Source organism: Thunnus thynnus, chromosome 22 (genome assembly GCF_963924715.1).
Source record: "Thunnus thynnus chromosome 22, fThuThy2.1, whole genome shotgun sequence".
Lineage (NCBI taxonomy): Eukaryota > Metazoa > Chordata > Actinopteri > Scombriformes > Scombridae > Thunnus > Thunnus thynnus.
Window position 1 is genome coordinate 18669146 of NC_089538.1, and position 22852 is coordinate 18691997.

General features: G+C 38.6%; 2 protein-coding genes across 3 annotated transcripts; both read right to left on the reverse strand.

Moving 5' to 3' along the window:
* Window positions 1-1237: 1237 nt before the first annotated feature.
* Window positions 1238-7289, reverse strand: emc4 (ER membrane protein complex subunit 4). The gene is made up of 6 exons (XM_067579772.1): window positions 7135-7289; window positions 5120-5259; window positions 4085-4196; window positions 3566-3719; window positions 3315-3475; window positions 1238-2050 (listed from the first exon to the last, which is right to left on the reverse strand). The coding sequence occupies exons 2-6, from the start codon at window positions 5221-5223 to the stop codon at window positions 2015-2017; spliced, it is 567 nt and encodes a 188-aa protein (XP_067435873.1). The 5' UTR covers window positions 5224-5259; window positions 7135-7289; the 3' UTR covers window positions 1238-2014.
* Window positions 7290-8375: 1086 nt separating this feature from the next.
* cyld3 (cylindromatosis (turban tumor syndrome) 3) lies at window positions 8376-22714 on the reverse strand. Of its 2 annotated transcripts, none has more exons than XM_067578997.1 (17): window positions 22617-22714; window positions 22170-22394; window positions 19848-19965; window positions 18757-18914; window positions 17570-18121; window positions 17045-17150; window positions 15884-16344; window positions 14461-14626; window positions 13984-14125; window positions 13540-13662; window positions 13051-13142; window positions 12872-12935; window positions 11594-11798; window positions 11368-11476; window positions 10980-11098; window positions 9955-10162; window positions 8376-9862 (listed from the first exon to the last, which is right to left on the reverse strand). In XM_067578997.1, exons 2-17 carry the CDS (start codon window positions 22338-22340, stop codon window positions 9678-9680), a joined length of 2979 nt encoding a protein of 992 aa, XP_067435098.1. In that variant the 5' UTR covers window positions 22341-22394; window positions 22617-22714; the 3' UTR covers window positions 8376-9677. The 2 variants fall into 2 exon arrangements, with proteins under 2 accessions (XP_067435098.1, XP_067435099.1); XM_067578998.1 differs by having other exon boundaries at window positions 22539-22708.
* Between the last annotated feature and the right edge of the window lie 138 nt (window positions 22715-22852).

A 22852-nucleotide genomic window follows, 5' to 3' on the forward strand; every position in this document is an offset into this window, starting at 1 on the left:
TTCTCGTCATGTCTTGACATGTTGGACAAAGTAATTTTGTGTTAACTCCCACCTTTCATATGTACTCAAGCATGAGCTTTCTGCTACTTACCTGTCAAGTTTGCTCTCTGCCCTACCTGACTTCCATTGTTCTCTATCCAGGGTGTTTTTACTGATACTCATACCAAACTCCCTTCATGGAACAAACACACACCCATAAATAAGCAAATTAAACGGCAGAAAGAGGAGAAAGAATCAAAAAAAAAAGAGAGGAACAGAAGAAAGTCAAGAGAAGTATATGTTTCAGAAATATTATTTAATTCTAGTTGAATTGAATGAAGCCTTACAACTTATACTGTAGGACTGCTTTGTATGGAAGCCCAATGATGGTTACTTCTAACATCTTTTTGATCTTATTATCTCAAGATAATAACGTTGCAGCACTTCTTCAGTATTTTCTTCCAGTTATCTCATGATATGGATAAAATCAGTATTAACAATGATGCAAAACTCCTGTACTTTTTAAATATTGCTATGAAGCAGATATGTTCATTGATGTGCAGCAAAACCGACAATGACATAAAAACAACCACAGATATTAAAAAGGACATCTTGATATGAGCAGTATTACAAAATATGTGAAAAAGAATCAACCACGTCTCACGATATATTGTCACATTGCACAACCGCTGCTTGTATTTAATCATATCGTTATCTTGAGATATCAAACATCGCTTTCTTGTGGTCACGAAACAACAGTAAACAACCTTTGACGGAGAAACTAAGATGCATGTTTTTCACTGAAGACTTGTTTAGTTTCACCAAACATACTTTGGTTTCTACTCTTCTGATTCGAACTGAAACTTGCTTGCTTAGTCATTTGAATATTAAAAGGATCATTCATGAGATGCAACCTTTGATTGGCTGCTCTTGCCCTCGCCTGACAGAAACACCAGTTAAAACATGAATGAAACCACATCCGACAGAAGTTGCAGGGTCATCAGTCAGCAGAGTTTTAGTCACCAGTTAGACGACAAACCATCAAATCAGATTAAGTCTATTTCTTTGAGGAAGAAAGGCAGCTCAGTGTCGTTATCAAGCATCATATCTGTTAGTCAACGGTGGTTTTATAGAACAAAAACACTGAGCAGTGTTCATTTCAAGTCTTTTAACCGCCGTATTATTTCACTTTTTTTTACATTACAAGACTTTTAACAACTTGTATTCTTCTAGAAATGATAACAAATCCACAGCGAGATTGAGATTTTTCATCCAACACATTTTATTGACAGTTGAAAATACTTAAATTCAACCAATAAGGATTTATTTCATAGAACATTTTTCATAGAGCAAATCAGTATAAATTAAACAAGACCTATAAATTAAACAGGTTAGTAAATGTTGCAGGCTAGCATGCTAAAAGTTGACATGATGAAGAAACTGAGAAATGAACGGGAAATTAAGAAGAGTGAAAAAGAGGAAAGTAACGCTATTCTACTGCAATTAAACCTAAAAGGACAACTGGTGGTTGCTTTCTTACCTGAAAATGAAAATACTTCAGATAAAAGTTGAGTTTTTGCCACAAAAAATGGGTAAAAAGCATTTTGAGAAACAACTTTATAAACCTTTTTTGTAAGCAGATACATGTGAAGCAAATTTCAGTTGAAAATTAAAAAAAATACAGTAGTCAAAATGAAAATCTGCTGAAATTTAACCCTTTATAAAGATGCAGAGGACATGAAGCAGAGCAGCAGGCTTAAGAGATGTAACAATATCTGTGTGTGTGTGTGTGGCGGATGAAGCCCAGGTAGAAAGCTGTGCCGCACATCCTGCCGCCGATTTAACGAACCATCTCGCCCGTTAACAACCGCCGTCGTTAGTGCAGCGGAGGTCGAATCTGTGGGGTTTTTTTTTTTTTTTTTTTTATGGACAAAGAGAATTCTGTTGCATCTCAGCCGTGTCAGGAGCAGGTGGAAAAACTGTAAATAACTTCTGTAAATATTTGAATCCTTTATGTGCACGTGCTCCGTCTGCTTCACAACACCATCCCTCCGCCCATGATCTCCATCCTCTGTTGAGAAGACAAAACACGGTTCAATTAAGTCTGCGTTGTTGTCACAGAAACAGTAATTATACCTACAAATGTGGTTCTCAATGCAGAGCTATTATACTGTATATGTAGACATGTATAATTGCAGTGTTGTCCAGTAGAAGCGGGCACACATTTCCCTCTCCATCATAAAAATTAATACACAGCAGGCTCACCACTTCTGCTAGACAATTTCTTGGGGGAAAACATGGATTATATTATTATTATATTATCAAAGTGTTCCTGCTTTTGTGTCCACTGCTGCTACAGGTTTTAGTTTGTCTCACAGTTCCTTCTTTTAAAAAGATGGTGATATGGTTTTCTCCCAAATCCTTGTTACAAAGTCATCTAGAACAATTATTTTGAACTTAATTTTCACAATTTAACTCACACAGCAATCATGAAAAATCCCCTTTGCTGTACTTTTACTCCTTTAAATGTAGTTTGCATGACTGTGAATGAAAATTTAAAAATGTAATGACAAAGTGAGCATATTCTGCCCTCTACTGACATAAAAGTATACAGCAATTTAAGGTGCACAAGACGGTATTTATCAAAGACTACAGATGAGTTCAAATGTTCAGTTCATTTAGAGGTTCTGGATCAAAATGAACTGAAGTTAATTTTAGGTCCAAGTACTGAAATTCCTGGAAGGACTGATTGACTGGAAGCGAAAGAGACCACAAATGCTACTTTTTATTGTTATCAAGTGAAAACCAGAATCTAAAACATGACTAGATTTCAGTTAGTGGTTGACTGTTGTCCCTTTGGGGTTTTAATTATGTCCTGTAAGAACATTTATACATACAAAAAATCAGTTGGAAAACAATTAATGCGGCCAAAATGGACCAAAACACAGAGCTGAATAATGATGTGAAGGAAACTTTGCATAAAAACATTAGAAACTGTAGAATCAGCAAACTTAGCGACACTCATTTGCTTCTATCAGACAATCATGACACGCAGGGCACAAAATTAGCACCAACAACCTGCAAAATGCTGGTAAAATATGTGAGCGGCTGGTAGATTTGCTTCACTCACCAGCCAAAAAAAACAATGGTAATCTATTTGTGGACAAAAAAGTTAATTTTGCACCTTGATGACACGATTAAATTCCTTCTGCTGGCTGCTTGTGTTCATTTTTTCCTGTTACCTCTTGGCAGTATACAACATGAGGTTACTGCAGCATTGAGCGTAAATATGCAGAAAGTCTTTGCTGCTGCTGAACGTTCATCAGATTCTTTACCTGCGGTGGTCCTATGAAGGCGAGCCAATCAGACGAGTGCGTCGGGAGCAGTCCCATCGACTGACACTTGTAGATGGCCAACGCCGAGCCCAGGAGGTTACCGATCAGGTAGACGAGCCCCTGGAGCCACTGCTGACTGGAGCTCTCCAACAGCTTGAAAGCTGAGAAACAAAGAGGATTAAAGTCGTCTCATCACTTTCTGCTCCGTCTGTAACGTACAGCGAACGACCGAAAACGATGTAAATACTCACTGGCAGACATGGACATGAGCGCCTGTATGGGCCTCCAGGCCATCATGCAGACCATCATGATGGGGAAGATGGAGATGGTGTTTCCCGACATGTACATGATGAACAGGTTCATGGGGATCTGTTTCAGGGGTCCCAGAGCCACATCCCAACAACGCTGTATAAGACAGAAGAAGAAGAAGAAGAGTCAATTTTCTCTTCTTTCACACATATACTTATTTGAATTTTGTTGTTTCTGAGAACATTTTGCATCTTCTTATTTGCTGTCTTTCTGCAGTTATCATTTCATAAAACTATTTGCAAAATATGAACACCAAAAAAACTATATTTTCCTGTTTGTTGCTGTTTATCTTACTGGTTTTTCATTTGTGAGGAGCTGAACTTAGTGGGAGGTTTTCAAGAAAGTTAGCAGAAACTCAGAGAAACTAAATAATCACATTCCTGATTGGTGCTGGATACATTTTTTTAAAGAGCATTGGCAATCTCTAAATCCAAAGATGATCAGAATTAGAGGTTTTTCACCTTCTCCACCAGGTTCTTGTCCGTCTCCTGGATGCTGGTGTCGGGGACGGGTTTCTCAGAGTATCCGATGGGGTAAACGACATCTCCCTGACCGCCCTGCCGGTCACGACTCCTGCAAAACAAACAGTTGAGCTTTTATTCCCCATGAAGCACCTTTTAAAATAAGAAGCTAAAGACATCACCTCTGGTTACTATAACTATCTGGCTGTGGCGTTTTTTTGTTACCTTCATCACTACAAGCTGTGGTTTAAGCGTCTCCATAACAACCTGAGCCATGTGGATTTGTTTTTGACATCCTCTTGTTTGACTGTTTGCATTTCTTGTGTGGTTGTCATGGTTTCATTTAGATATTACAATAAATGCAGAAAACCCAAACAAAACTATAGCGATTTTTAAGTTGTTTGATGATTTGCACGGTACATATGAATGATGAAAAATGTGTTTCTAGATCTAGTTTCCTGACTCTTTCTCCCATTTTTTTCCATGAATAAATGACTCCAGTGACAGGCAGCACATGTGGGGATGATGACATGCAACAACAGTCCCCTGCCAAAATCAAACGCTACACACATAAAGTCAACGACATAAAGTAAAAAAAAGTAAAGCTACAACTGCTCTCAGACAATGAAAGATTGAAGTTCCCACTTTTATTTAACAAACATCATTGAGGTCATCAAGGTAATGGAATATATTTCTGCGAATGTGTGAGGTTTTAATGACCTGGAGGAGTTCATATTCTATAAACAGATACAGATGACACATGGTAGGGTTTTTTTAAGCCTCAATATCTTTAAATTTGAAGGATAATTACTGGTGTTATTCTGTTTTTCTTACAGTCTTATAATAATGTCCACTAGTCCACTTGGTCACAGGTTTCCCACAGATTGAAGTGACTGCATGGATTCAGTGTATTTAGAGGTTTTTCTCAGAGAACGGCTGAGCTCTGAGCAAAACAAAACAAAACAAGTCTCACTGTTCGATTAATAGTTAAAGTTGATCAACGAGACGATGTTCTCTCTTTCTTTCTCTTTTTACCTGGTGTTGCCTAAACTCAGCTCCAGAGCCCACTTCATCCTTCTGGCTGCGCCTCCTCTCGTCGACAGAGCTCCTCCTCCTCCTTGTCCCCCTGGAGACGCCATGGCAACCGAGTCAGAGACAGAGAGCACCTACAGAAACTGAAAAAGAAACAAAAAAGATCTTAATTACTTACTGTATTGTGGCTGTGACACAAAAATAAATCAGCTCAGGAAAATTAAAACTAAACCTCAGAGCTTTGAACATGCACGGTTACAAAAACGTGTGTTTATTAAAGTGTCAGTGCTAAAAACTGGAGGTGCTCCGGCTACACACTTCTTATGATGAATACAATAAGTAAGGCCACTAGCAGCTGGCCAGTATGAGCCAGTATGAGCTTAAAGACAGTTACTGGTCCAATCTTTAGTGCTGATATTTGACCAGTTATGTGATGAATGTCTTTCCTTCACAACCATTTATTTAAACAAACGCAAATCTTTTATTGCAGGTTTATGATGCATCTACCTTAGATGTTTGAATATTTATCTTTGTTTTTTTTTGTTTTTTTTACCAAACCAACAACATCCAAACTCAAAACACAGTTTCCTTTAGTTTCATTTAGACGGTTGTCTCTATTATCCCAGAGGACCCTTTATACTTTTAACAGATCTGTGGCTCAGTTTGATCGACTGTATCACAAATAAAAAGAGAAAAAAAAACAATAATATTGGAAATACAAAAAACTAAAATGACAGATAAAACAGAACTTTCAGCACTGTTAATAATATGAAAACTGTTTCCATTCCTTATATTTGTACCGACTTTTAAATAACCAGTTTGGTGCATAGAAATACGAGTAGTTAAAGGACGGAGTCATGAATTTTCAAGGTGCCCAAATGAGTTTTGCTAGCTGTAATCATTCCTCCTGTTCATACTGACCATTAGAAGATCCCTTCATAATGTACTAACAATGTAAGTGATGAGGGACAAAATCCACAAACATCCTCCTGAGCAAAAATTAAACATTTTGTGTTTTAGATTGATATTATACAGTATGTATATTGAGTAACATGTCACTGTTTTTCTTACCTATCAATATTTATCTCAGCACTCTTTGCATTCTTCATTTCTTTGCACTATTTGTTTACTGTCACAGAAACAGTTTCACCTGTTTATAAATTTATGAAGATTGTTGTGTTGTTATTTTTGTACATTGAGTCAAATTCCTTGTATGTGTAAACATACTTGACCAATAAAAGGTAATTCTGATTCTGATCTGTGCAAAAACGTATTTAAAAGTTTATCTGAAGCTAATATGAAGCTTCATCTTTCAAATGAGTCAAATCAAGTAGATATATTTCAACATTTCAGTGTTTTTAAGACCAAAGTTCCTCTTTTTGTTACTATACTTCCACCGCAGCTCAACAGGGAAACACAAAGAGGTAATTTGATGCTAAAAAGACTGTAAATATGTCAGATATCCACTTGATATGACTAACTCAGACTGCTGAAGCCTCATATAAGCTTCACATCAACTTTTAAATGCATTTTTGCGCAAAATGTTGATTTTGTCCTCCATCACTTACATTGTAACTGAATTATAAAGGGATCTTCTAACGGTCAGTAGGATGATTACAGCGTTGTAAACCTCTTTCAGTGTTCATTTGGGCTCCTGACTGATGTTTTAAGACACACAAAGAAAACTGTGAACCTGTCCTTCAATGTGGGAACCAGTTTCCACTCATTTATTTAACTGGTTTAACGGGTTGATTGCATCTTGGCCCGTTAAACGACCTATAAAGCAAAACGGAGGCTATAATAAGGAAATGTTATTGATTATTTGTTACAGCAATGAGCTAAATGAACCGGTTTTGTTTGAGTGAAATAAATGCCATCAGGATAAATATCAACAGAAAACCAGAAAATTAAAGACACGACGCGACGCAGGATGTCAGTTGACGTCGCTGTTAAAGCAGCGCAGACGTGACGTTACGTCCAAAATAAGCCTTCATTCGTTACATTAAACTCCATCTTACCTTATAGAAACATCCACACCGACGTTAACACTCTGCTTTTTCGTGTTATTTGATGAAAATAGAGGAAATCGAGTCGCTGTGTGGAAATAACGCAGTCGGCCGTGGCCCGTAATGATGACGCATGACGCGGTCGCCGACGGGATATTGAGTCACAGTCGCCCTCTAGTGGTGAATCAGGAGAAACGCCTCTAAAAATAATGTCTAAAATACATTTATTAGCTGCTTTCTGCCTTATAAATGGACAATATTCATCGGTTTATATGTGATAAGGATGAAAAGATGGTATTATGCTGTTTTTGTCTTACTTTAACAGATTTAGTCACTAAACCACCTTCTGTTTTCTTCTGGAACAACTAAACTAGATTTGGACACTTTGTGTGTTTTTGGTGGAAATTGTTTTTTGAATGCACCTACACTAAAATCTTTTGAACTGATATGATGAACTTTCTCAAAGAAGAGGCATAGCTAGAAATATTTTAAAGTATACATTGTAAACTTGCTCTCGATGTTTGGGAAGTATTATAATCGCACCTGCAAATTCTCCAACCAAAAGCCAAATTTCAGTGTATTCAGAGACACTTTTAATATATATTTAGACATCCTGAAACTTCAGTCAGAACTGTAAGGCCATAAGAATGAAATCTCTATGTGAAAAACTGTCTCTCATATGAGCTAAACCCTCAAGCACCACCTTTATTATTTTATTGTTTTTTTTTTTTATATATCTGAATTGTTTATCCTGTTTTCTCTGTAGCCTTTTTGTAAATTTCAAGTTGTAAATTATAAAAAAAAGACAAAAAGAGAGAAATACTTAAATCCAATAATTTATATGGGTATATTTCACATAAACAAAATCTACTCGTTAACTTTTACATACTGTTATTGGGTAAATATGTTTAATATTACTGTATACTTTTTATTCTATGAATTTGGAATGACATTTGGATGCACAATAATGTATCTTGCATAAAGCTGCTGAATGAAATCTGCATGTTTGTTGATACATTTCTATAAAATAAAGATATAAACCCAAAATATGTTTAATATTTTTGTACATTTTTGTCTTTATTATCTTTTTTATGTATTCTATGAATTTGGAGTGATGTTTGGATGCACAATAATGTACCTTGCATAAAGCTGCTGAATGAAATCTGCATGTTTTTTGATACATTTCGATAAAAAAATAAAAATACCAGAGTACTAAATACAAGAGCAGGAAAAAAACCCCACTAAACACAGTAGAAGATTATCAAAGCATTTATTAGGACATGGTCCACAGTTTGTTTTTTGACGGCTGTGTTTTATTAAACAACCTGTAAGCGATACAAAAGGTCAAACACCTTTGGTAGATATAGTGCAATCTTTACATTCAGTTTAGTGCAACGCTTTGATATAAACACACACATACCTGACATGTAAATGTAGCAGTGCAAATTGAATTGTAAAGTGAACATGTATTATCGTGTTCTGTACAGTGTGTGAACAATAATTAAGGCACAAGTTAAGCAGTCATTCAGGAATGTTTAGTACTGCAGCCGATCATTTACCAACAAGTTCATGAGAGTAAAAAGCTCTTAAACTTAATAAACTACAGACAGGCAACATTTGTTTGTTAAGCACATTGTCATTAGTACTGTTGTCATGTGAATTTTCATGATTGTCATGTTTTTATTTGATCTAACAGGCTCCTCTAAGGCCCCTTTGGATCCTGAATCCACTTCAGACTGTAGTACACGTGGGTTTAAAATAACTCTCGAATGCATCTCGAGAACGATCAGATTCATCATTTCGCTCAGACTCGTTTGTATCTGTGAGGAAAATGCGACAGCTGCTACACAGAAAAACAAAACATTTAACACACGGTTAATAAAATGTTCTCAGGTGTCTGTCAAAATGTACATTGAATCTGCGTTAGACCTCGATTGATATTTGGTATTTTAGACCTAAAAAAAAGATCCGATAACAACATATCGGCCGACATTCATTTTTGTTTAACAGTTTACATAAACATGATTTAATAATATTTCATAAATATGAATTACAGTTGAAAAAATAAACTGCTCTCTGGTGGAGAAGCTTTGTAATGGAGAAACTGTTTCAATATGAACAAAACACATCTGTGCTGCTGTTTCTTGTTACATAACGGCCAACATACTGTTCATGTCGATACTGATGAGCTCAAATCTGCCGATGACGTGCGTCGGCTGGGCTCTAGTTTGCATTCACACTGCGGTTCACACGTAGATCAACACTGAATGTGGCTTAAAGTACAAAATCACAGTTTCCTCAATGCAATCTGGTAACAGACTAAATTTTGAGCTGATTTAAGATGAACCAAAATGCTTTTTTTTAAGTGTGAACAGAGCCAAAGAGGCTGAATACATTCTGTGTGTCTCTGCTTTTATGAACCATTTCACCATCTACTGCATAAGGTGAGAAATAAATGCTGGTCAAGCCTCGTTCCTCCTAAACAAAAGTCGATATTTTGCAGTGTTTTAAGGAGCCGGAGAACCCGAGGACGACGTGTTGTTGTGGGATCTGCGTCACTTGTACAAGCTGAGCTCAGGGCTGTGGTACAGACACATGTAGGAGTCGCAGAGCAGACGGCGGGCCGACTCCCGCAGAGAGGCGGGGTCGACCCTGCCGAGCTCCTCCTCCGACAGGCTGAGGTAACGGCCCACCTCGGGACACGCCTTCACCTGGGGGATGTTGAAGCCGTTCTCGCCACCTGTCGAGAGAGCAGACGGAGAGATTCTCGTGTTCGATCCTTTGACTGAAATCCTCGTCGCCAGAAGGGATTTTAAACAAAAGATCTCTCACCTTCTCGGTCCGCCATGCTGTCAAAAAACAGCCAGTCGGTCGGGAGGGGCCCGTGCTTGACGAAGCTCACGTAATGGCTCGTCTCGATGCACGTCACGGCGAAGAGAGACATCTGCTGGCGGGTGCAGTACAGAGGGGTGGTCCACGGTCCCCCTGGAACGCTCACCTTTACCGGGTTGTGGGAGACTCGCTTCCTGTGACTGTGGACCTGATGATTGGCAGAGAAGATGGTCGGAGTCGATATATAAAGCAAACACAGACATAAAGACAGAAAAAGAGAGTGAAGTTGCCTTTATATCTGATTATAGAACTATAAGCTGTACATTGATATTTTCAAGACAACTTTTTGGTATCTGCCTTAAATAAAACACTATTTTAGGAGCTAATTATGTTTGTGGTCCTTTAATTAAGACTAAATCACGTTTGAGAGAAGATGTAACACGCTCTTCCTCTTCTAAAAAGAATAAAAACTTGAATTCATAAGCAGTAAAATGCACTTTTGCTTCATTAAATACTCTTAGGGGGTTTTGTTGCTACAGCTTTGCTTGTTCTGGTGTGACCGATAGTTCATGGTGGCAAAACTTAAAATAGAGGTTTCCGTTTAACTGACATTGGTGAGTCAGTTCAGTATCTTTTACTGACTGTATCTGTCTCATCTGAATGCAGAAGTTACTCTAACTTGTTTTACAGAAAAAAAAAAAAAAAAGGTCTTCAATGAAATACCGTGAGATTCCCTTTATCGATGTGATCGTTATCGAGGTAAAAGTCAGCGTTGATTACTCTGAACTCTGTGGCTTCACAAAAAAAAAAAATCAAAAAAGCTGAACGAGAAAAGTCTGAATCTGTAATAAAAGGCTGAGTTCATGCAAAGACTTCAGGAAGAAGAGCGGATCTGTGGCGGATAAGCTGGTAAACTTTTTGTCGGTGCATCAGATGAGATCTAAGAAACGTGAGAACTTTTGATCTTTCGCTGCTTTCCGCTCACTGTCGCTGTCTTCGCTACAAATGAAGACATAAACGGATACCTGTGTGTTGCAGGTCTGGCAGTACTGTTTGAGATGACCGGGAGTGATGTCCAGGTCTTCGTAACACTGGAGACACTCCCACTCAGCTACAGCCTGACAGATGCTGCACTGTCTCAGAGCTAGAAAGAGAAAAACAAGGAGGAAGACAGTGATGCATAGTGGGAAAAAAAAGGTATAATCAAAAGAAAATACAACTTAATTCACTGAGAAATGGTACAGTTCAAAAAAATGGATCTGAACCTTGCTAAAGTAGATTTTATGTGAGCTTAAATACATCTGAAGTGAGTGAAAACAGATGTGAAATCAACTAAAATAAACCTGAAAACAAAATCATAAACAGACTAAAACGCAGCTAAAACTGTAGTTTGTTTCCCAAAGTTGTTCTTACTGTCGTCGAGCAGGTCTGTGATGTCCAGGCTGAGGGTGGGCAAGATGGCGTCAAACATTTTAAAGTCCTTCCCGAACCTGGGCATGAGCAGCAAGAGGGAGGAGGGTGCCTGGTGGGGTGATGGATACACGACAATAAACAATAAACTCTTACCTTCACACAACAAGCACAGATTAGCTCCGAAATGAAATATTAACACACGATCAGATCGAATTATTTCCGTTACCTCGACGAACTTGAGGCCGGCGTGGAGGAAGGAGGACTCCAGCAGGGACTGGACGCTGGCGACCCTCATCCGACTGGAGGGCGGCGGGGAAAGAGGGACGGGGGAGTCGATAGGGGAGAGGGGTGAAAGTGAGGAGGGGGAGGGAGGAAGGGAAGGCGGGAAGAGCTGGTAGAGGTGACACTCCTGAGGCTGATGAGTCATCGATCTGAGAAAGAAAGAGAGAGAGATTAAAGAGAAGGTTTCTAACTCTTACTTAATCTGATAACAATGACTGTATATTGAAAGAGGCACAACAAAGGCTATTTGATTGAAACAATGTGATTCTAAAAAACTGAATTACAGGCTATTTTTGCGATATTTACCTTGAACTTAAGCAAGAACATATTTATCCAGTTTTTTTATATATATTCTCTCTTTTTTATCTGTGTTTTTTACGGTACCGTGCTTGTAATTTCGTTCTTTGCATCACTGATGTTTTTGCTGAATGACAATAAAAGGATCTTGAATCTTGAAATTGGAGAAAAGATGATGAAAATATTTGAAATTGAGGTTGATTGCTCTTTTTAAATCAATTTATTCAATTTAAACTTTTCAATAATGCATGTTACTTCAAATTTATTAAACCTGCATGACAATAAATCCTTTGAATGTTGAAAAAAAGGTTTTTAACAAAGTGAATTAAGGGCAAATCTAGAGATGTGGTGCCAAACCTTTGTGACACTTTAAAACAAAGCCGTTTACAACATCTGGACAACAGCTGCATATGTCAGTTTCTAGATTATAAGTTGTTGTTTTTTTTTTTGGTTTCAGATACTTGAAGAGGTAAAATTATCTAGTAACTGACAATAAAAAAAAAAGCAAAGATTAGAGGAAAGTCTGAAAAAAGAAACAGAAACGTGTATTTTTTTCTACTTTACTTTCCTGTTTGTTATCTCACAATCTTCAGATGTATCTTGTGACTCTAAAGGTTAGAAACCAGCAAACTAGAGTCAAGATGAGGTGAAATGCCAAAGAGATTTGACTCTTTGATTCTTATTCTCTATACTGGTGATTTCACTGGTTATCAAATATATGAGCTCATTCTAACCAGTTAAACTTTTCCATGATGGTTCGGGCGGAGGTAAAGTGCAGGTGTGATCTCGGTCTAATTATCTTTTCTCATAAATATATCAGATCATCATCATCATATCAGATCCAGAGCTGCTCTGTGTGACACCGCTGGCTGGTTTATTATGTGCACGTAAACAAAAAAAACAGAGCGTCAGTCAGTGAGGTCACCTGATCTTGAGGAGCGGCTCGACTCGGAGGAGCTGGAAAAGCTTGTTGAGGAATTCTTCAGGATCTGACAGACAGACAGAAGAAGAAGAAGAAGAAGCAGCTTGACAACATTCCTCAGTCTGATCACACAAACAGCCTGCAGCTAACAGAAAGGGTTTACACGAGGAATCCAGACATACCTTTCTCCTGATTGGTGAAACCCGTGTCACTATTCGCAGCCTCCAGCAGTCGTCTCAAGGCCATCGTCTTACTGGCGCACACGTAGCCGAACCTTGGAAACACACCAGTGAACACATACTTCAGGAATCACACAGACCACAGATGTGAGCAGTAACACAAAACTGAGAAAAAACACAAAACAAAACAAAGAAACCTACAGGAAATTACAGTAATCTCCCCGTAACAGGCGGATATATGTTATGATTTTGGTGTTACAGTCTGTCCAGATGTTTTTGACAGTAATCTATGAAGACTTTATGAGTGTTTTATGCCTTTTTTTATTAGATAGCAGAGATATGACAAGAAATAAATGACTTACTTTAACTGATATGACTGTTTTATTTCCAACATGTCTCATCTGTTTTGTTGTTTTATTCTGAAATGTCTGATTTTACAGTTTAATTGTACTTAAATGTTTTTTTTGTAGCTGTATATAAACACACGCAGACCTGCGCAGTGGGTTGACTATCTCGCAGCGCAGCAGGTCCTGAGCCTGGATGGAGCTTTGGTCGGTGTCGGGGTCAGACGGCCAGAATAACGCCCAGTCTGCTGAACTACAGCACGAGAACAGACTGGAGAGAGAGAGAGAGACAGACAGATTAACAGAGCAAATAAAATAAGTTGTATTTGTTAAACACAAGATTAACATTATTTACACCCAAACAGTGGCACCATAACTCTTAGATTAAGTGCGGCTGATCCCAGTGGGAACTGATTCACAGCTTCTCCACCTGTCAACAAGTTCTACATGTTTCTTCCTTTTTCTATTAAGCAATCAAAACTGGGGTCTTGGGTTGCACGTTAAGCTGTTTTTTTTGGACATATTTGATATTTTACACCAACTTTCCTCTCTGTTACTGCAGAGTAAACATATAAACTCTATATTATTTCACCTGAACAAGGTAGCATCTAGGTAGCAGGAGTTGAGGTGACCCTGGATGCCTCTCTTGCGGCCCTGGTAGAGCTCTCTGGCCTCGTCTCCGTCCACGGGGGGAGTGTGCTCCTCCACGCGCTCGCTGCCCCACTCTGCGAAGGCTGGGAGACAAAGATGTATTAAATATGTGATTAAATATTAAAAAAAATGTACAGTTATGATCATAAAACACTTGTGTGACACATAAGCGAGTGAGTGCAGAAGCGTCTTAAGATTCACTTCCTCAAATAGTCGCTCGAAACTCAGAGTCAATCATGTATGAAGTCTCGGTGGCAAATTTCCCGTCTTCTAACTGTGTATCTCATGTTTCTTGATGTATATCGTTTGTTTCATGACATCTGAGCTGATTTAGAAACCTGTGAGTCACAGTGAACTCAAGTTTTCCTACAATCTGTGACACACAAAAACACACACACACACAGCTATGTATTTTAACCTATTGAGTTGCACCGCTCCACTTGATTGACGGGCGTCTCGGGGGCGGGGAACCTGGAATCTCGCCTACAGTTGCGAAGCTTAACGAAGAGCCCTTTGTTGGCCGGGCAACGGAAGTGGCGCTCGCCGAGGTAACTGCCGTCTGTTCCAGCAGACAGCTCTTGGTCCTGAGAGAGAGAGAGAGAGAGACACACACACACACACACACACACACACACTTTATTACTGTAATATGGAGCGTTGAACCATTCAATACAATATTAAACTAGTTATTCAAGTTTTATTTATAATTGACTGGATGTAGAAATGTACAAACACAAATTAATCAAGGTTAGAATCAAAGCTTCTGATATCAGCACCATAAACCAAACATTAATTTAAACCCAAAGTTGGTGTCTGTTCAATTTTCACAACAAAAAAAAGAAAAAAAAAGTGTTTTTTTTGTCCTTAAAGACTCACAACACTGTTATCTGTTACCGTTATGTTTTCTTTATTATGAGGAGAGCTGTAACGATTAATCTATTAATCAATTAGTCAATTGATGGAGAATTAATCTGGAACAATTTCAATAATCTCATCATTGTTTAAGCAATTTTTTAAAGCACAAACTGTAAAAAAAAAAATCACTGGTTTCTGCTGATCAAATGTGAATATTTCAGGGTTTCGTTGGATTTTTAGAATATTAGTCAGACAAGACATTTTAAAAAGTCCTCACTGTCTCTGGGAACTCACGATTGACATTTCTCACGATACGCTGACATTTAACAGGCCGCACGAATAAGTGAGTAATCGAGAAATGAATCAGTAGGTTCATCAATGATAAAAACAACCATTAGTTGCAGCCCTATTTAGGAAATTATCAAATCTTAACAGTAAGAGTTAAATGTGTTTCCTGTCACATCGACATGTTAGATGTTAGTGTTCTCATGCTGAATGTGACCTTCTCTGCTCTGGCAGCAGCAGCACACGACTGAATCATATATAAGCAAACACCCTAGAAAAGTTAGTGTTTGTTACATTTTCAAACACAAAAACTGCAATTTCTTCCACAATCCTGCTTTAACCCTCATCTTTTCAGATTTAAATGGCAATCTGAGCTGTAATTTAAGTCTTAATGATGAAAAAGCTGCATTTTGTGTTCGTCGTTTGATCAATAATTGAAAATACAGGCCTGGCTTTGGTTTGTTTACACACATTAATGATGTAAACAAACTTTTAGCAGCATCAGAAAACATTCATAACTTCAGTTTAGTCATTATTAGTGTCCCTAAATTAAAAAACCTGCCAATCACTTTGAGGATATTAACAGACACCAATATTTTGCTCTGAATTGATCCGTTTGCAGACTTTCTGACAATATAATAAAGCTTGAATAAACTTAAACAACAGATTAATAACAACTGAAGCAGAAACTGTCGTCTTACCAGCTCAATCCCCGCCACCGGCTCTGAAATCCCACTGATGCGTCCAACCCAGCGGATCACCCCGAAAAGCGGCGGCTCGTTCACTTCAACCATCGACCCCACCTCCAGCTCGCCCTCCAGTCCCGCCTCCCCGTTCTCCCCCGCGGCGTCGACGTAGTCCGGCGTCCTCAGCGGCGAGGGCGGGCCGTGTACGCCGTTGGTGTGCTGCAGCTGGTCGGCGGAGGTCGGTGACGTCGGGCTTTGGGGTTTGGGAGGCGGGAGAGGGGGAAGGGGTGACGGTTTGTGGACGGGCTTTGGCGGCGGCAGCGGAGGAGGTTTGACTGCTTGTTTGGTGGGAGGCATCAGGGCGACCTTGACGGCGGGCGGTGACGTCGGGCCTTGTTTAGTGACGGGGGGCGGCAAGGGCTTCAGGATGGATTTGGGAATTAGAGAAGGAGGGTTGTGGCGAAGGGATTTCGGCTCTGAGGGCACAAAAATGGAAGAGTGAAGCATTTTCACACAAAATAGTTATATAATTCCCATTTTTTGTGTTTTCACATAGCCTTCAACCTTTATTTAGACTAAATATATTGATGTAGAGACCTCATTTACAATATAGCCGAGTAAAACACAAACAACACATCTTAGGCGCCAAGAAACACAGATAAGATACAATTAAAATTTACAGCAGATGAATCAGCTAAAAACAAGAGCAGCTGGAGGTGAAATTACAAATTTAAATTGCCGTGTTTTTAGTTTTAGGATGTTTATTTTTGTGACGAGGTGAATACATTTAATTTTAAACACTACTGTCCTTCTGGAGGATTTGCTTTCTTTTAAGTCTGGTATTTAAATGTTGGTTCTTTCTGCTCTGAAATATGTGCAAAACATTAAATTCTTACGTTTGGAAAAAACACAAATTGCAATATTTAAAAAGACATTTTTCTACCTGAAGTAGTTTAATAATTGCAGAATTGCAAAATGTAGTTTGCTAAATGAATCATTAATGGTTACAATAACTGAAAATATTCTTGAATAGAAACCAGATGATTAGGACATACAGTAGGTTAAAAAAATCAGCCATAAATCCCTGATAAAAACAGTAAACTCTTATCTGTTCTCTGTATAATAGTGTCAACTAATGCTTAAAACATACTATGAGTGTGTCAACGGTTGTTATACCTGATGAAACCTTGGTTACTGGCAGCAGTAGACCATAGACGGGGGTAGGAATGTGGCAGAGCTTCTCTCCTTTATAATGTCCGTCCCAGTTACCAACAGGAGCGTCCTGTAACGTTTAACACAAAGTCAAAAGATCGGACGTAAAGCTGCAGACTGAAACGCTCCACAAGAAGAGAAAGAATTAAAACTTTGAGATAAAAATCACGTATATCAACCATATTTACATGTTGGTTGTGGTATCCAAGCACACAAAGTATGAGAGTTTAAGTTATGCTGAAAACGGAAATTTAAAATAAAGATTATATAGGCTACAAAAAGACAAAAATACTTTAATCACTTCAAAAACTAGAAGAAAAACCATGAGATCAACTTTATCTGTACGCCTGGAAATCTGCAGAACAACTTTTCTGGATCAACTCTACCTCTGAGGAAAAAGTTTACAGCCATAATCTGATTAATTATTCAGTATTTACATTTGATTAAAGGTGATAAATGACCATTTAAAATAATGAGGATGACACCGACCAGCAGGACTCCGACGTAGATCCCTGACGAGCTCCGACCTGGCAGGAGGCCACAGAAGCGCACCTCGCCCCTCTCGACGGTGTCCTCCAGGGGGAAACACACCCACTGGCCGATGTGGAACGGCAGAGGCGACGGGGGTCCTCGGAACTGAACCTGGTTTTGAGCCGTGATGGGAGCTGACTCCGCGGTCCGGGGGAGGACGCCGAAAGCGTGCGGCTGCAGCTGAGGAGGGCTGACGGGACGATGCTGGAGGAAACTGATGTGTCGACCGTGCTGCTGGTGATGGCTCGGGCGGTCGTTGCCGCCATGGTGACCGTTGCTGGGCTGATTATTGCTGCCGCCGCCGCTGATGCTGCGGTGAGGGGGGTGGGGGTGGTGGTGGGGGTGGTCTCGCTCGCGGGCTCGTTCGTGTGCGTCTGAACCGTTGTTGCGAAGCCAGTGGCGGTGCCTGATGTGGCTGACGGGGACGAAGAGGGCGCAGGCATCGGGGCAGATGAAGAGCCTGTTGCCCTTAAAGGAACCGTTGCTCTTTCCTTTACCGGCAGCTGAGCCCTGACGGAGACAGAAAACAATAGACACGCCGACTGTAGTGCTCGTCATGTAGCCAGTAAAACATCAGAAAACAGTGAAAACGGTTTCCTACAGTCCGCGCTGATGTTTGTTTTGTTTGGCCAAGACACTAAAAACTAAAGATTTCCAGTTTACTTTCATGTAAGACAAAAAAAAGCATAAAATTCTCACATTAGAGAAGGTGAAACAATTACATTTTTGCTATTTTTGCTTGAAAAATTGCTTAAATTAATCAAATATTAATATTATAGAACTTATAATAATACTTATACAATTACAAAAAAAAATATTTCATTACACTTTATTTTTAGTATTTATTCTAATTATTATTATTTGGTATTTTATTCCCATATTTGTGCGATTTTAACATGTTTTTTTTTTTATATCTTATTGCACTTGGACCACATGTACAATGTGTCAGACAATAAAACCTTCAAACCTTGAAAATAGTTGATTCATTTCCCAAAATGTTGAACTATCCCTTTAACCTTTTTTCCTGATTGTGAGCTGCAGCAGCATTTAGTCCAGTTTTTGTTATTTTACAGCAAAAAAAAAAACCCCACGCTGATTTAATGTGACATTTGGTATATTTTGACTTAAAGATGTAAAGACTTTACCTTGAGTTGAACCCCAAAATACACAGCGCTGCTCCCTCTGGTCAGCGGTCCGATGAATTTGAGCTCCGCCTCTGCCAGCTCGTCCGTTTGGCCTATTTGGACCCACAACGGGGTCCCGATGGGAGAAGCAGCCAACGTCTGCAGCTTCCCGGGATTGCCTGAAAAAATACAAAACAATGAAACAATGAAATCCTGACTACCAAGGGAGGAAATAACTGATCACTGAGTCGTTTCTCTGGGAACTTGGTACTTTTTGGGTTTCTTGTTAGGACAATAATGTTACTTTTATTGAAGTTGTGGACTTCACTATTATAGAGAAACATCCTTTACAGTGTGTTTGCAGTCAGTTATATAACAGCTTTACTTTAAATACTACATTACTACAAATAGGTCGGTTTGCCAGTAATCTGGTTTTACTTCCTATTTTCCACTTAAAATATACAAATTTGAACTCTGCCCTCAAAGCCAAAGATCACGTCCTCCATAAAAAAAAAGTAACTCTGCAACTTTTACTGAATACAGTTTGTACTTTACCACTCAGTAAATCATACAGTAACATTACTACACAGTACTAGTGATTAACCTTTATTGTAGGGCTGCAGCTAACGATTATTTTCATTTATCCACTAATCTGTCAATTATTTTCTCGATTAATTGATTAAAGTTTGGTCTATAAAATGACAGAAAATTGTGAAAAATGCAGATCACTGTTTCCCAACGCTCAAGACGACGTCCTCAAATGTCTCGTTTTGTCCACAACTCAAAGATATTCAGTTTACTATCATAGAAAACTAATAAAAACAGAAAATATTCATATTTAAGAAGCTGGAATCAGAGAATTTGGACATTTTTTTTCTTTAAGATTGACTCAATTATCAAAAATTATTGGCAACTAATCGACTAATCGTCTACATTAATGTTAATGCTACTACAGTATGTCCACTACTACTACTGCAAATACTACTATTACAATGTTCATTCATTACTACCATGACTCCCAACATTATCATTAGCTGCCATCACTATCACACGTGTGGATATTTCTACTAATCATACAGTAACACTGCATCAAAAAACTTTTAACGTATTACTTAGCAATTTGAAACGAGCCTCCGGATCAGTCACAGGCTCCAACAGGCCGACAAGGTCAGTCGGGACTTCAAGCAGGAACTTCCTCTCTATTTTTACCATGATGCCATTGTCTAACACCTGCGGGAAAAACAGGAGGTACAGAAAAAAAGAAAATATGAAAGAAAGAGAGAGAGAGAGAGAGACAGAAGAGGAAAGAAATTAGGGGGCGAGTGTGAAGCGTACACAAAATACAGTAAAAATGATTACAAAGAGGTGACTCAACAGCATGCGGTGGTTGCTGTCATCATGACGGCCGCATGGTGTTATTATGTGATTATAACATTTTAGGATGGTGAGCTTAGGGAACAGACCACCCAAACCTTGTATAAATATTATTAAAAAAGAGCAATTTTAAAGGTTTGAGTCATTTTAGAGAGTCGTCTACATCCTGTGTATGGAGAGTGTGAGCTAGAAGGAGATTTAGAGTATTTCTTTCTTGTTAAATGTTGTTATTATTATTATTATTGTTATTATGAGTCTTTCATATAAGCCAGAGATGATTGGGCTGGATACTCCAAGTTTTATGTTACTTGATTTACATTGTTTTATTTGAGTGTGCGTGGTGGGTGTCAGCATTTGTTTTTACATATATTTTTATTAATGTTTTATGCTTTTTATTATGTTTTATGTACCTTATGTTTAAGTCTGTGTGTATTCTGTGTTTCACCTGGCTGGAAACTACGAGACAATAAAGTTAATTTGAAGTAAATTGAAGCTGAAGTAAAGCTTATTCTCAGTATCAATTAATCTGCCAATTATATTCTGAATTTCTGAGCACAAAGTGACATATTTAAATTGCTTGTTTTATACAACCAACAGTTTATTATTAGAGCTGCAACTAATGATTATTTGTATCACCGATTAATCTGCTGATCTTTTACTCTATCAATCATTTTGTCTATAAAACATCAGAAAATAGTGAACATTGTCAGTTACTATCATGTATGACACAGAATAGCTTCAAATCCTCACATTTGAGAGTCTGCAACCAGCAAATCTTTGGTATTTTTTGCTTAAAATGGACTAAAACTATGTGATTATCAAAACAGTTTTTGATTCATTTTCTGTTGACTGTCTCACTGCAGCTCTATCCAGTACAAACACATATTCAATACGGCAGAGAAAGCAGAAAAAACATTTGAGAAGAAACATTTGAAAAATGACTGAAATAATTAATCAATCGTCAGAACAGTTACTGATTAATTGTCTGCAAATGAGAAACTCATTTCAGCTCCAAAATAAATAATGCTGCTTTTCAGCGGTGGAAGAAGTATTCAGATCCTTCACTTAAGTAAAAGAACCAATACAGCAATGTAAAAATATTCCATTACAAGTAAAAGTCCAGCATGAAAAATCCTACTTAAGTAAAAGTACATAAGTATTATGAGCTTGATGTAGTTAAAGTATTGCAGTAAAAGTACATAAGTATTATGAGCTTGATGCAGTTAAAGTATTGCAGTAAAAGTAGTGGTTTGGTTCCTCTGACTGATATATTATTATATATGACATCATTAGATTATTAATACTGAATCATCAGTGTTAGAGCAGCATGTTACTGTTGTAGCTGCTGGACGTGGAGTTAGTTTCAACTACTTAATATACAGTTAACTAGTTTAGTCCAGTAGTTCCCAACCTAGGGGTCGGGTCCCTCCAAAGGGTCACCAGATAACTCTGAGGGGTCGTGAGATGATTAATGTGGGAGGAAAGAAGAAGAAACAAAGTTCTGATACACAAATCTGTTGATTTTTGGTGAAATATTGGATCATTTGAACATTTATTAAAATAAAACCATGTGAGAAGTTTAGAGGGAAAAATCACTATTTGGTGGAGCTGTTAACAACTCATAGACATCTGAAATGTGACCCCGACTACACACTGCTTTTTGTAAGACGTCAAAAGCCAAAAAGGTTGGAAACCACTGGTTTCATCTTTAACCATGTGTTGTATTTTAAAAGCTTGTTATATTATCCATTGTGTCAAATCTTCATCTGAAAAGTAACTAAAGCTGTCAAATAAATGCAGTGGAGTAGAAAGTATAAAGTAGCATCAAATGGAAATACTCAAGTAAAGTACAAGTACCTCAAAATTATACTTATGCACAGTAGGCTACTTAGTTAATTTCCATTACTGCTGCTTCTTACAGTTGAGTAATACTTGAACAGGTTGAATCCACTACAGGACCGCCTCCTTAGACTACATGAAAGGCCCCTGTGCCCTGAATGGTAGGTCCACGTGATGACTCAGATCATTTAAATTTAATTTAATATAATGTGTGTTAATACCTTGACCCATGAGTGGTCGCCTCTGCCCTGTTTCAAATCCTGTTCCTGGCAGATGTTCCCCCGCTGCAGCCGAATGGTACCTTCCAGCTGGTCCTGCACCTTGAGGTCGGTCGAGATCAAGAACATTTTGGGGGGCCGCCGCTTCCTGCTCTGCTCATGGGCCCCTGACATTTTTATGTATCTTTTTATGTAGCTGCTTTCAGACGAATTAAACCCTTAATTTTCCTGTAAAATTAAGAAATATAATCATCGGTGACGAGCGACAGGAGGGCCAATTGACGGTAACGTCAGGTAAGTAACGTTCACGTTTTAACTTTCATATTTAAACTGGAGTTCGCTCGTGAAAACCGTTAAAGCAGCACAAGTTACCTTTCAGCCATACTCTCAACTAACAAGCCACGCAGTTAACTTCGCTGAACAATTTGTAGGCGTTTATCAAACACTCACCAACTTCCATCAACTCCTGAGCGTCAACATTTCCCCTAACATTTAAAGGCGCTGCGCTTCAATAACAAACCGCATCGCGAAGCAGGAAGCGGAGTGACGGACACCAGCGGGAGCCAATGGCAAGAGAGGAAAGTTCGGCAGGGGTGTTATCTTAGCCAATCAGAGCGCTTGTGGGCGTTGCCGCGACAAGGGGGAAATTCCACACTTCTTGATATGAAAGGTACACATGCATGTAG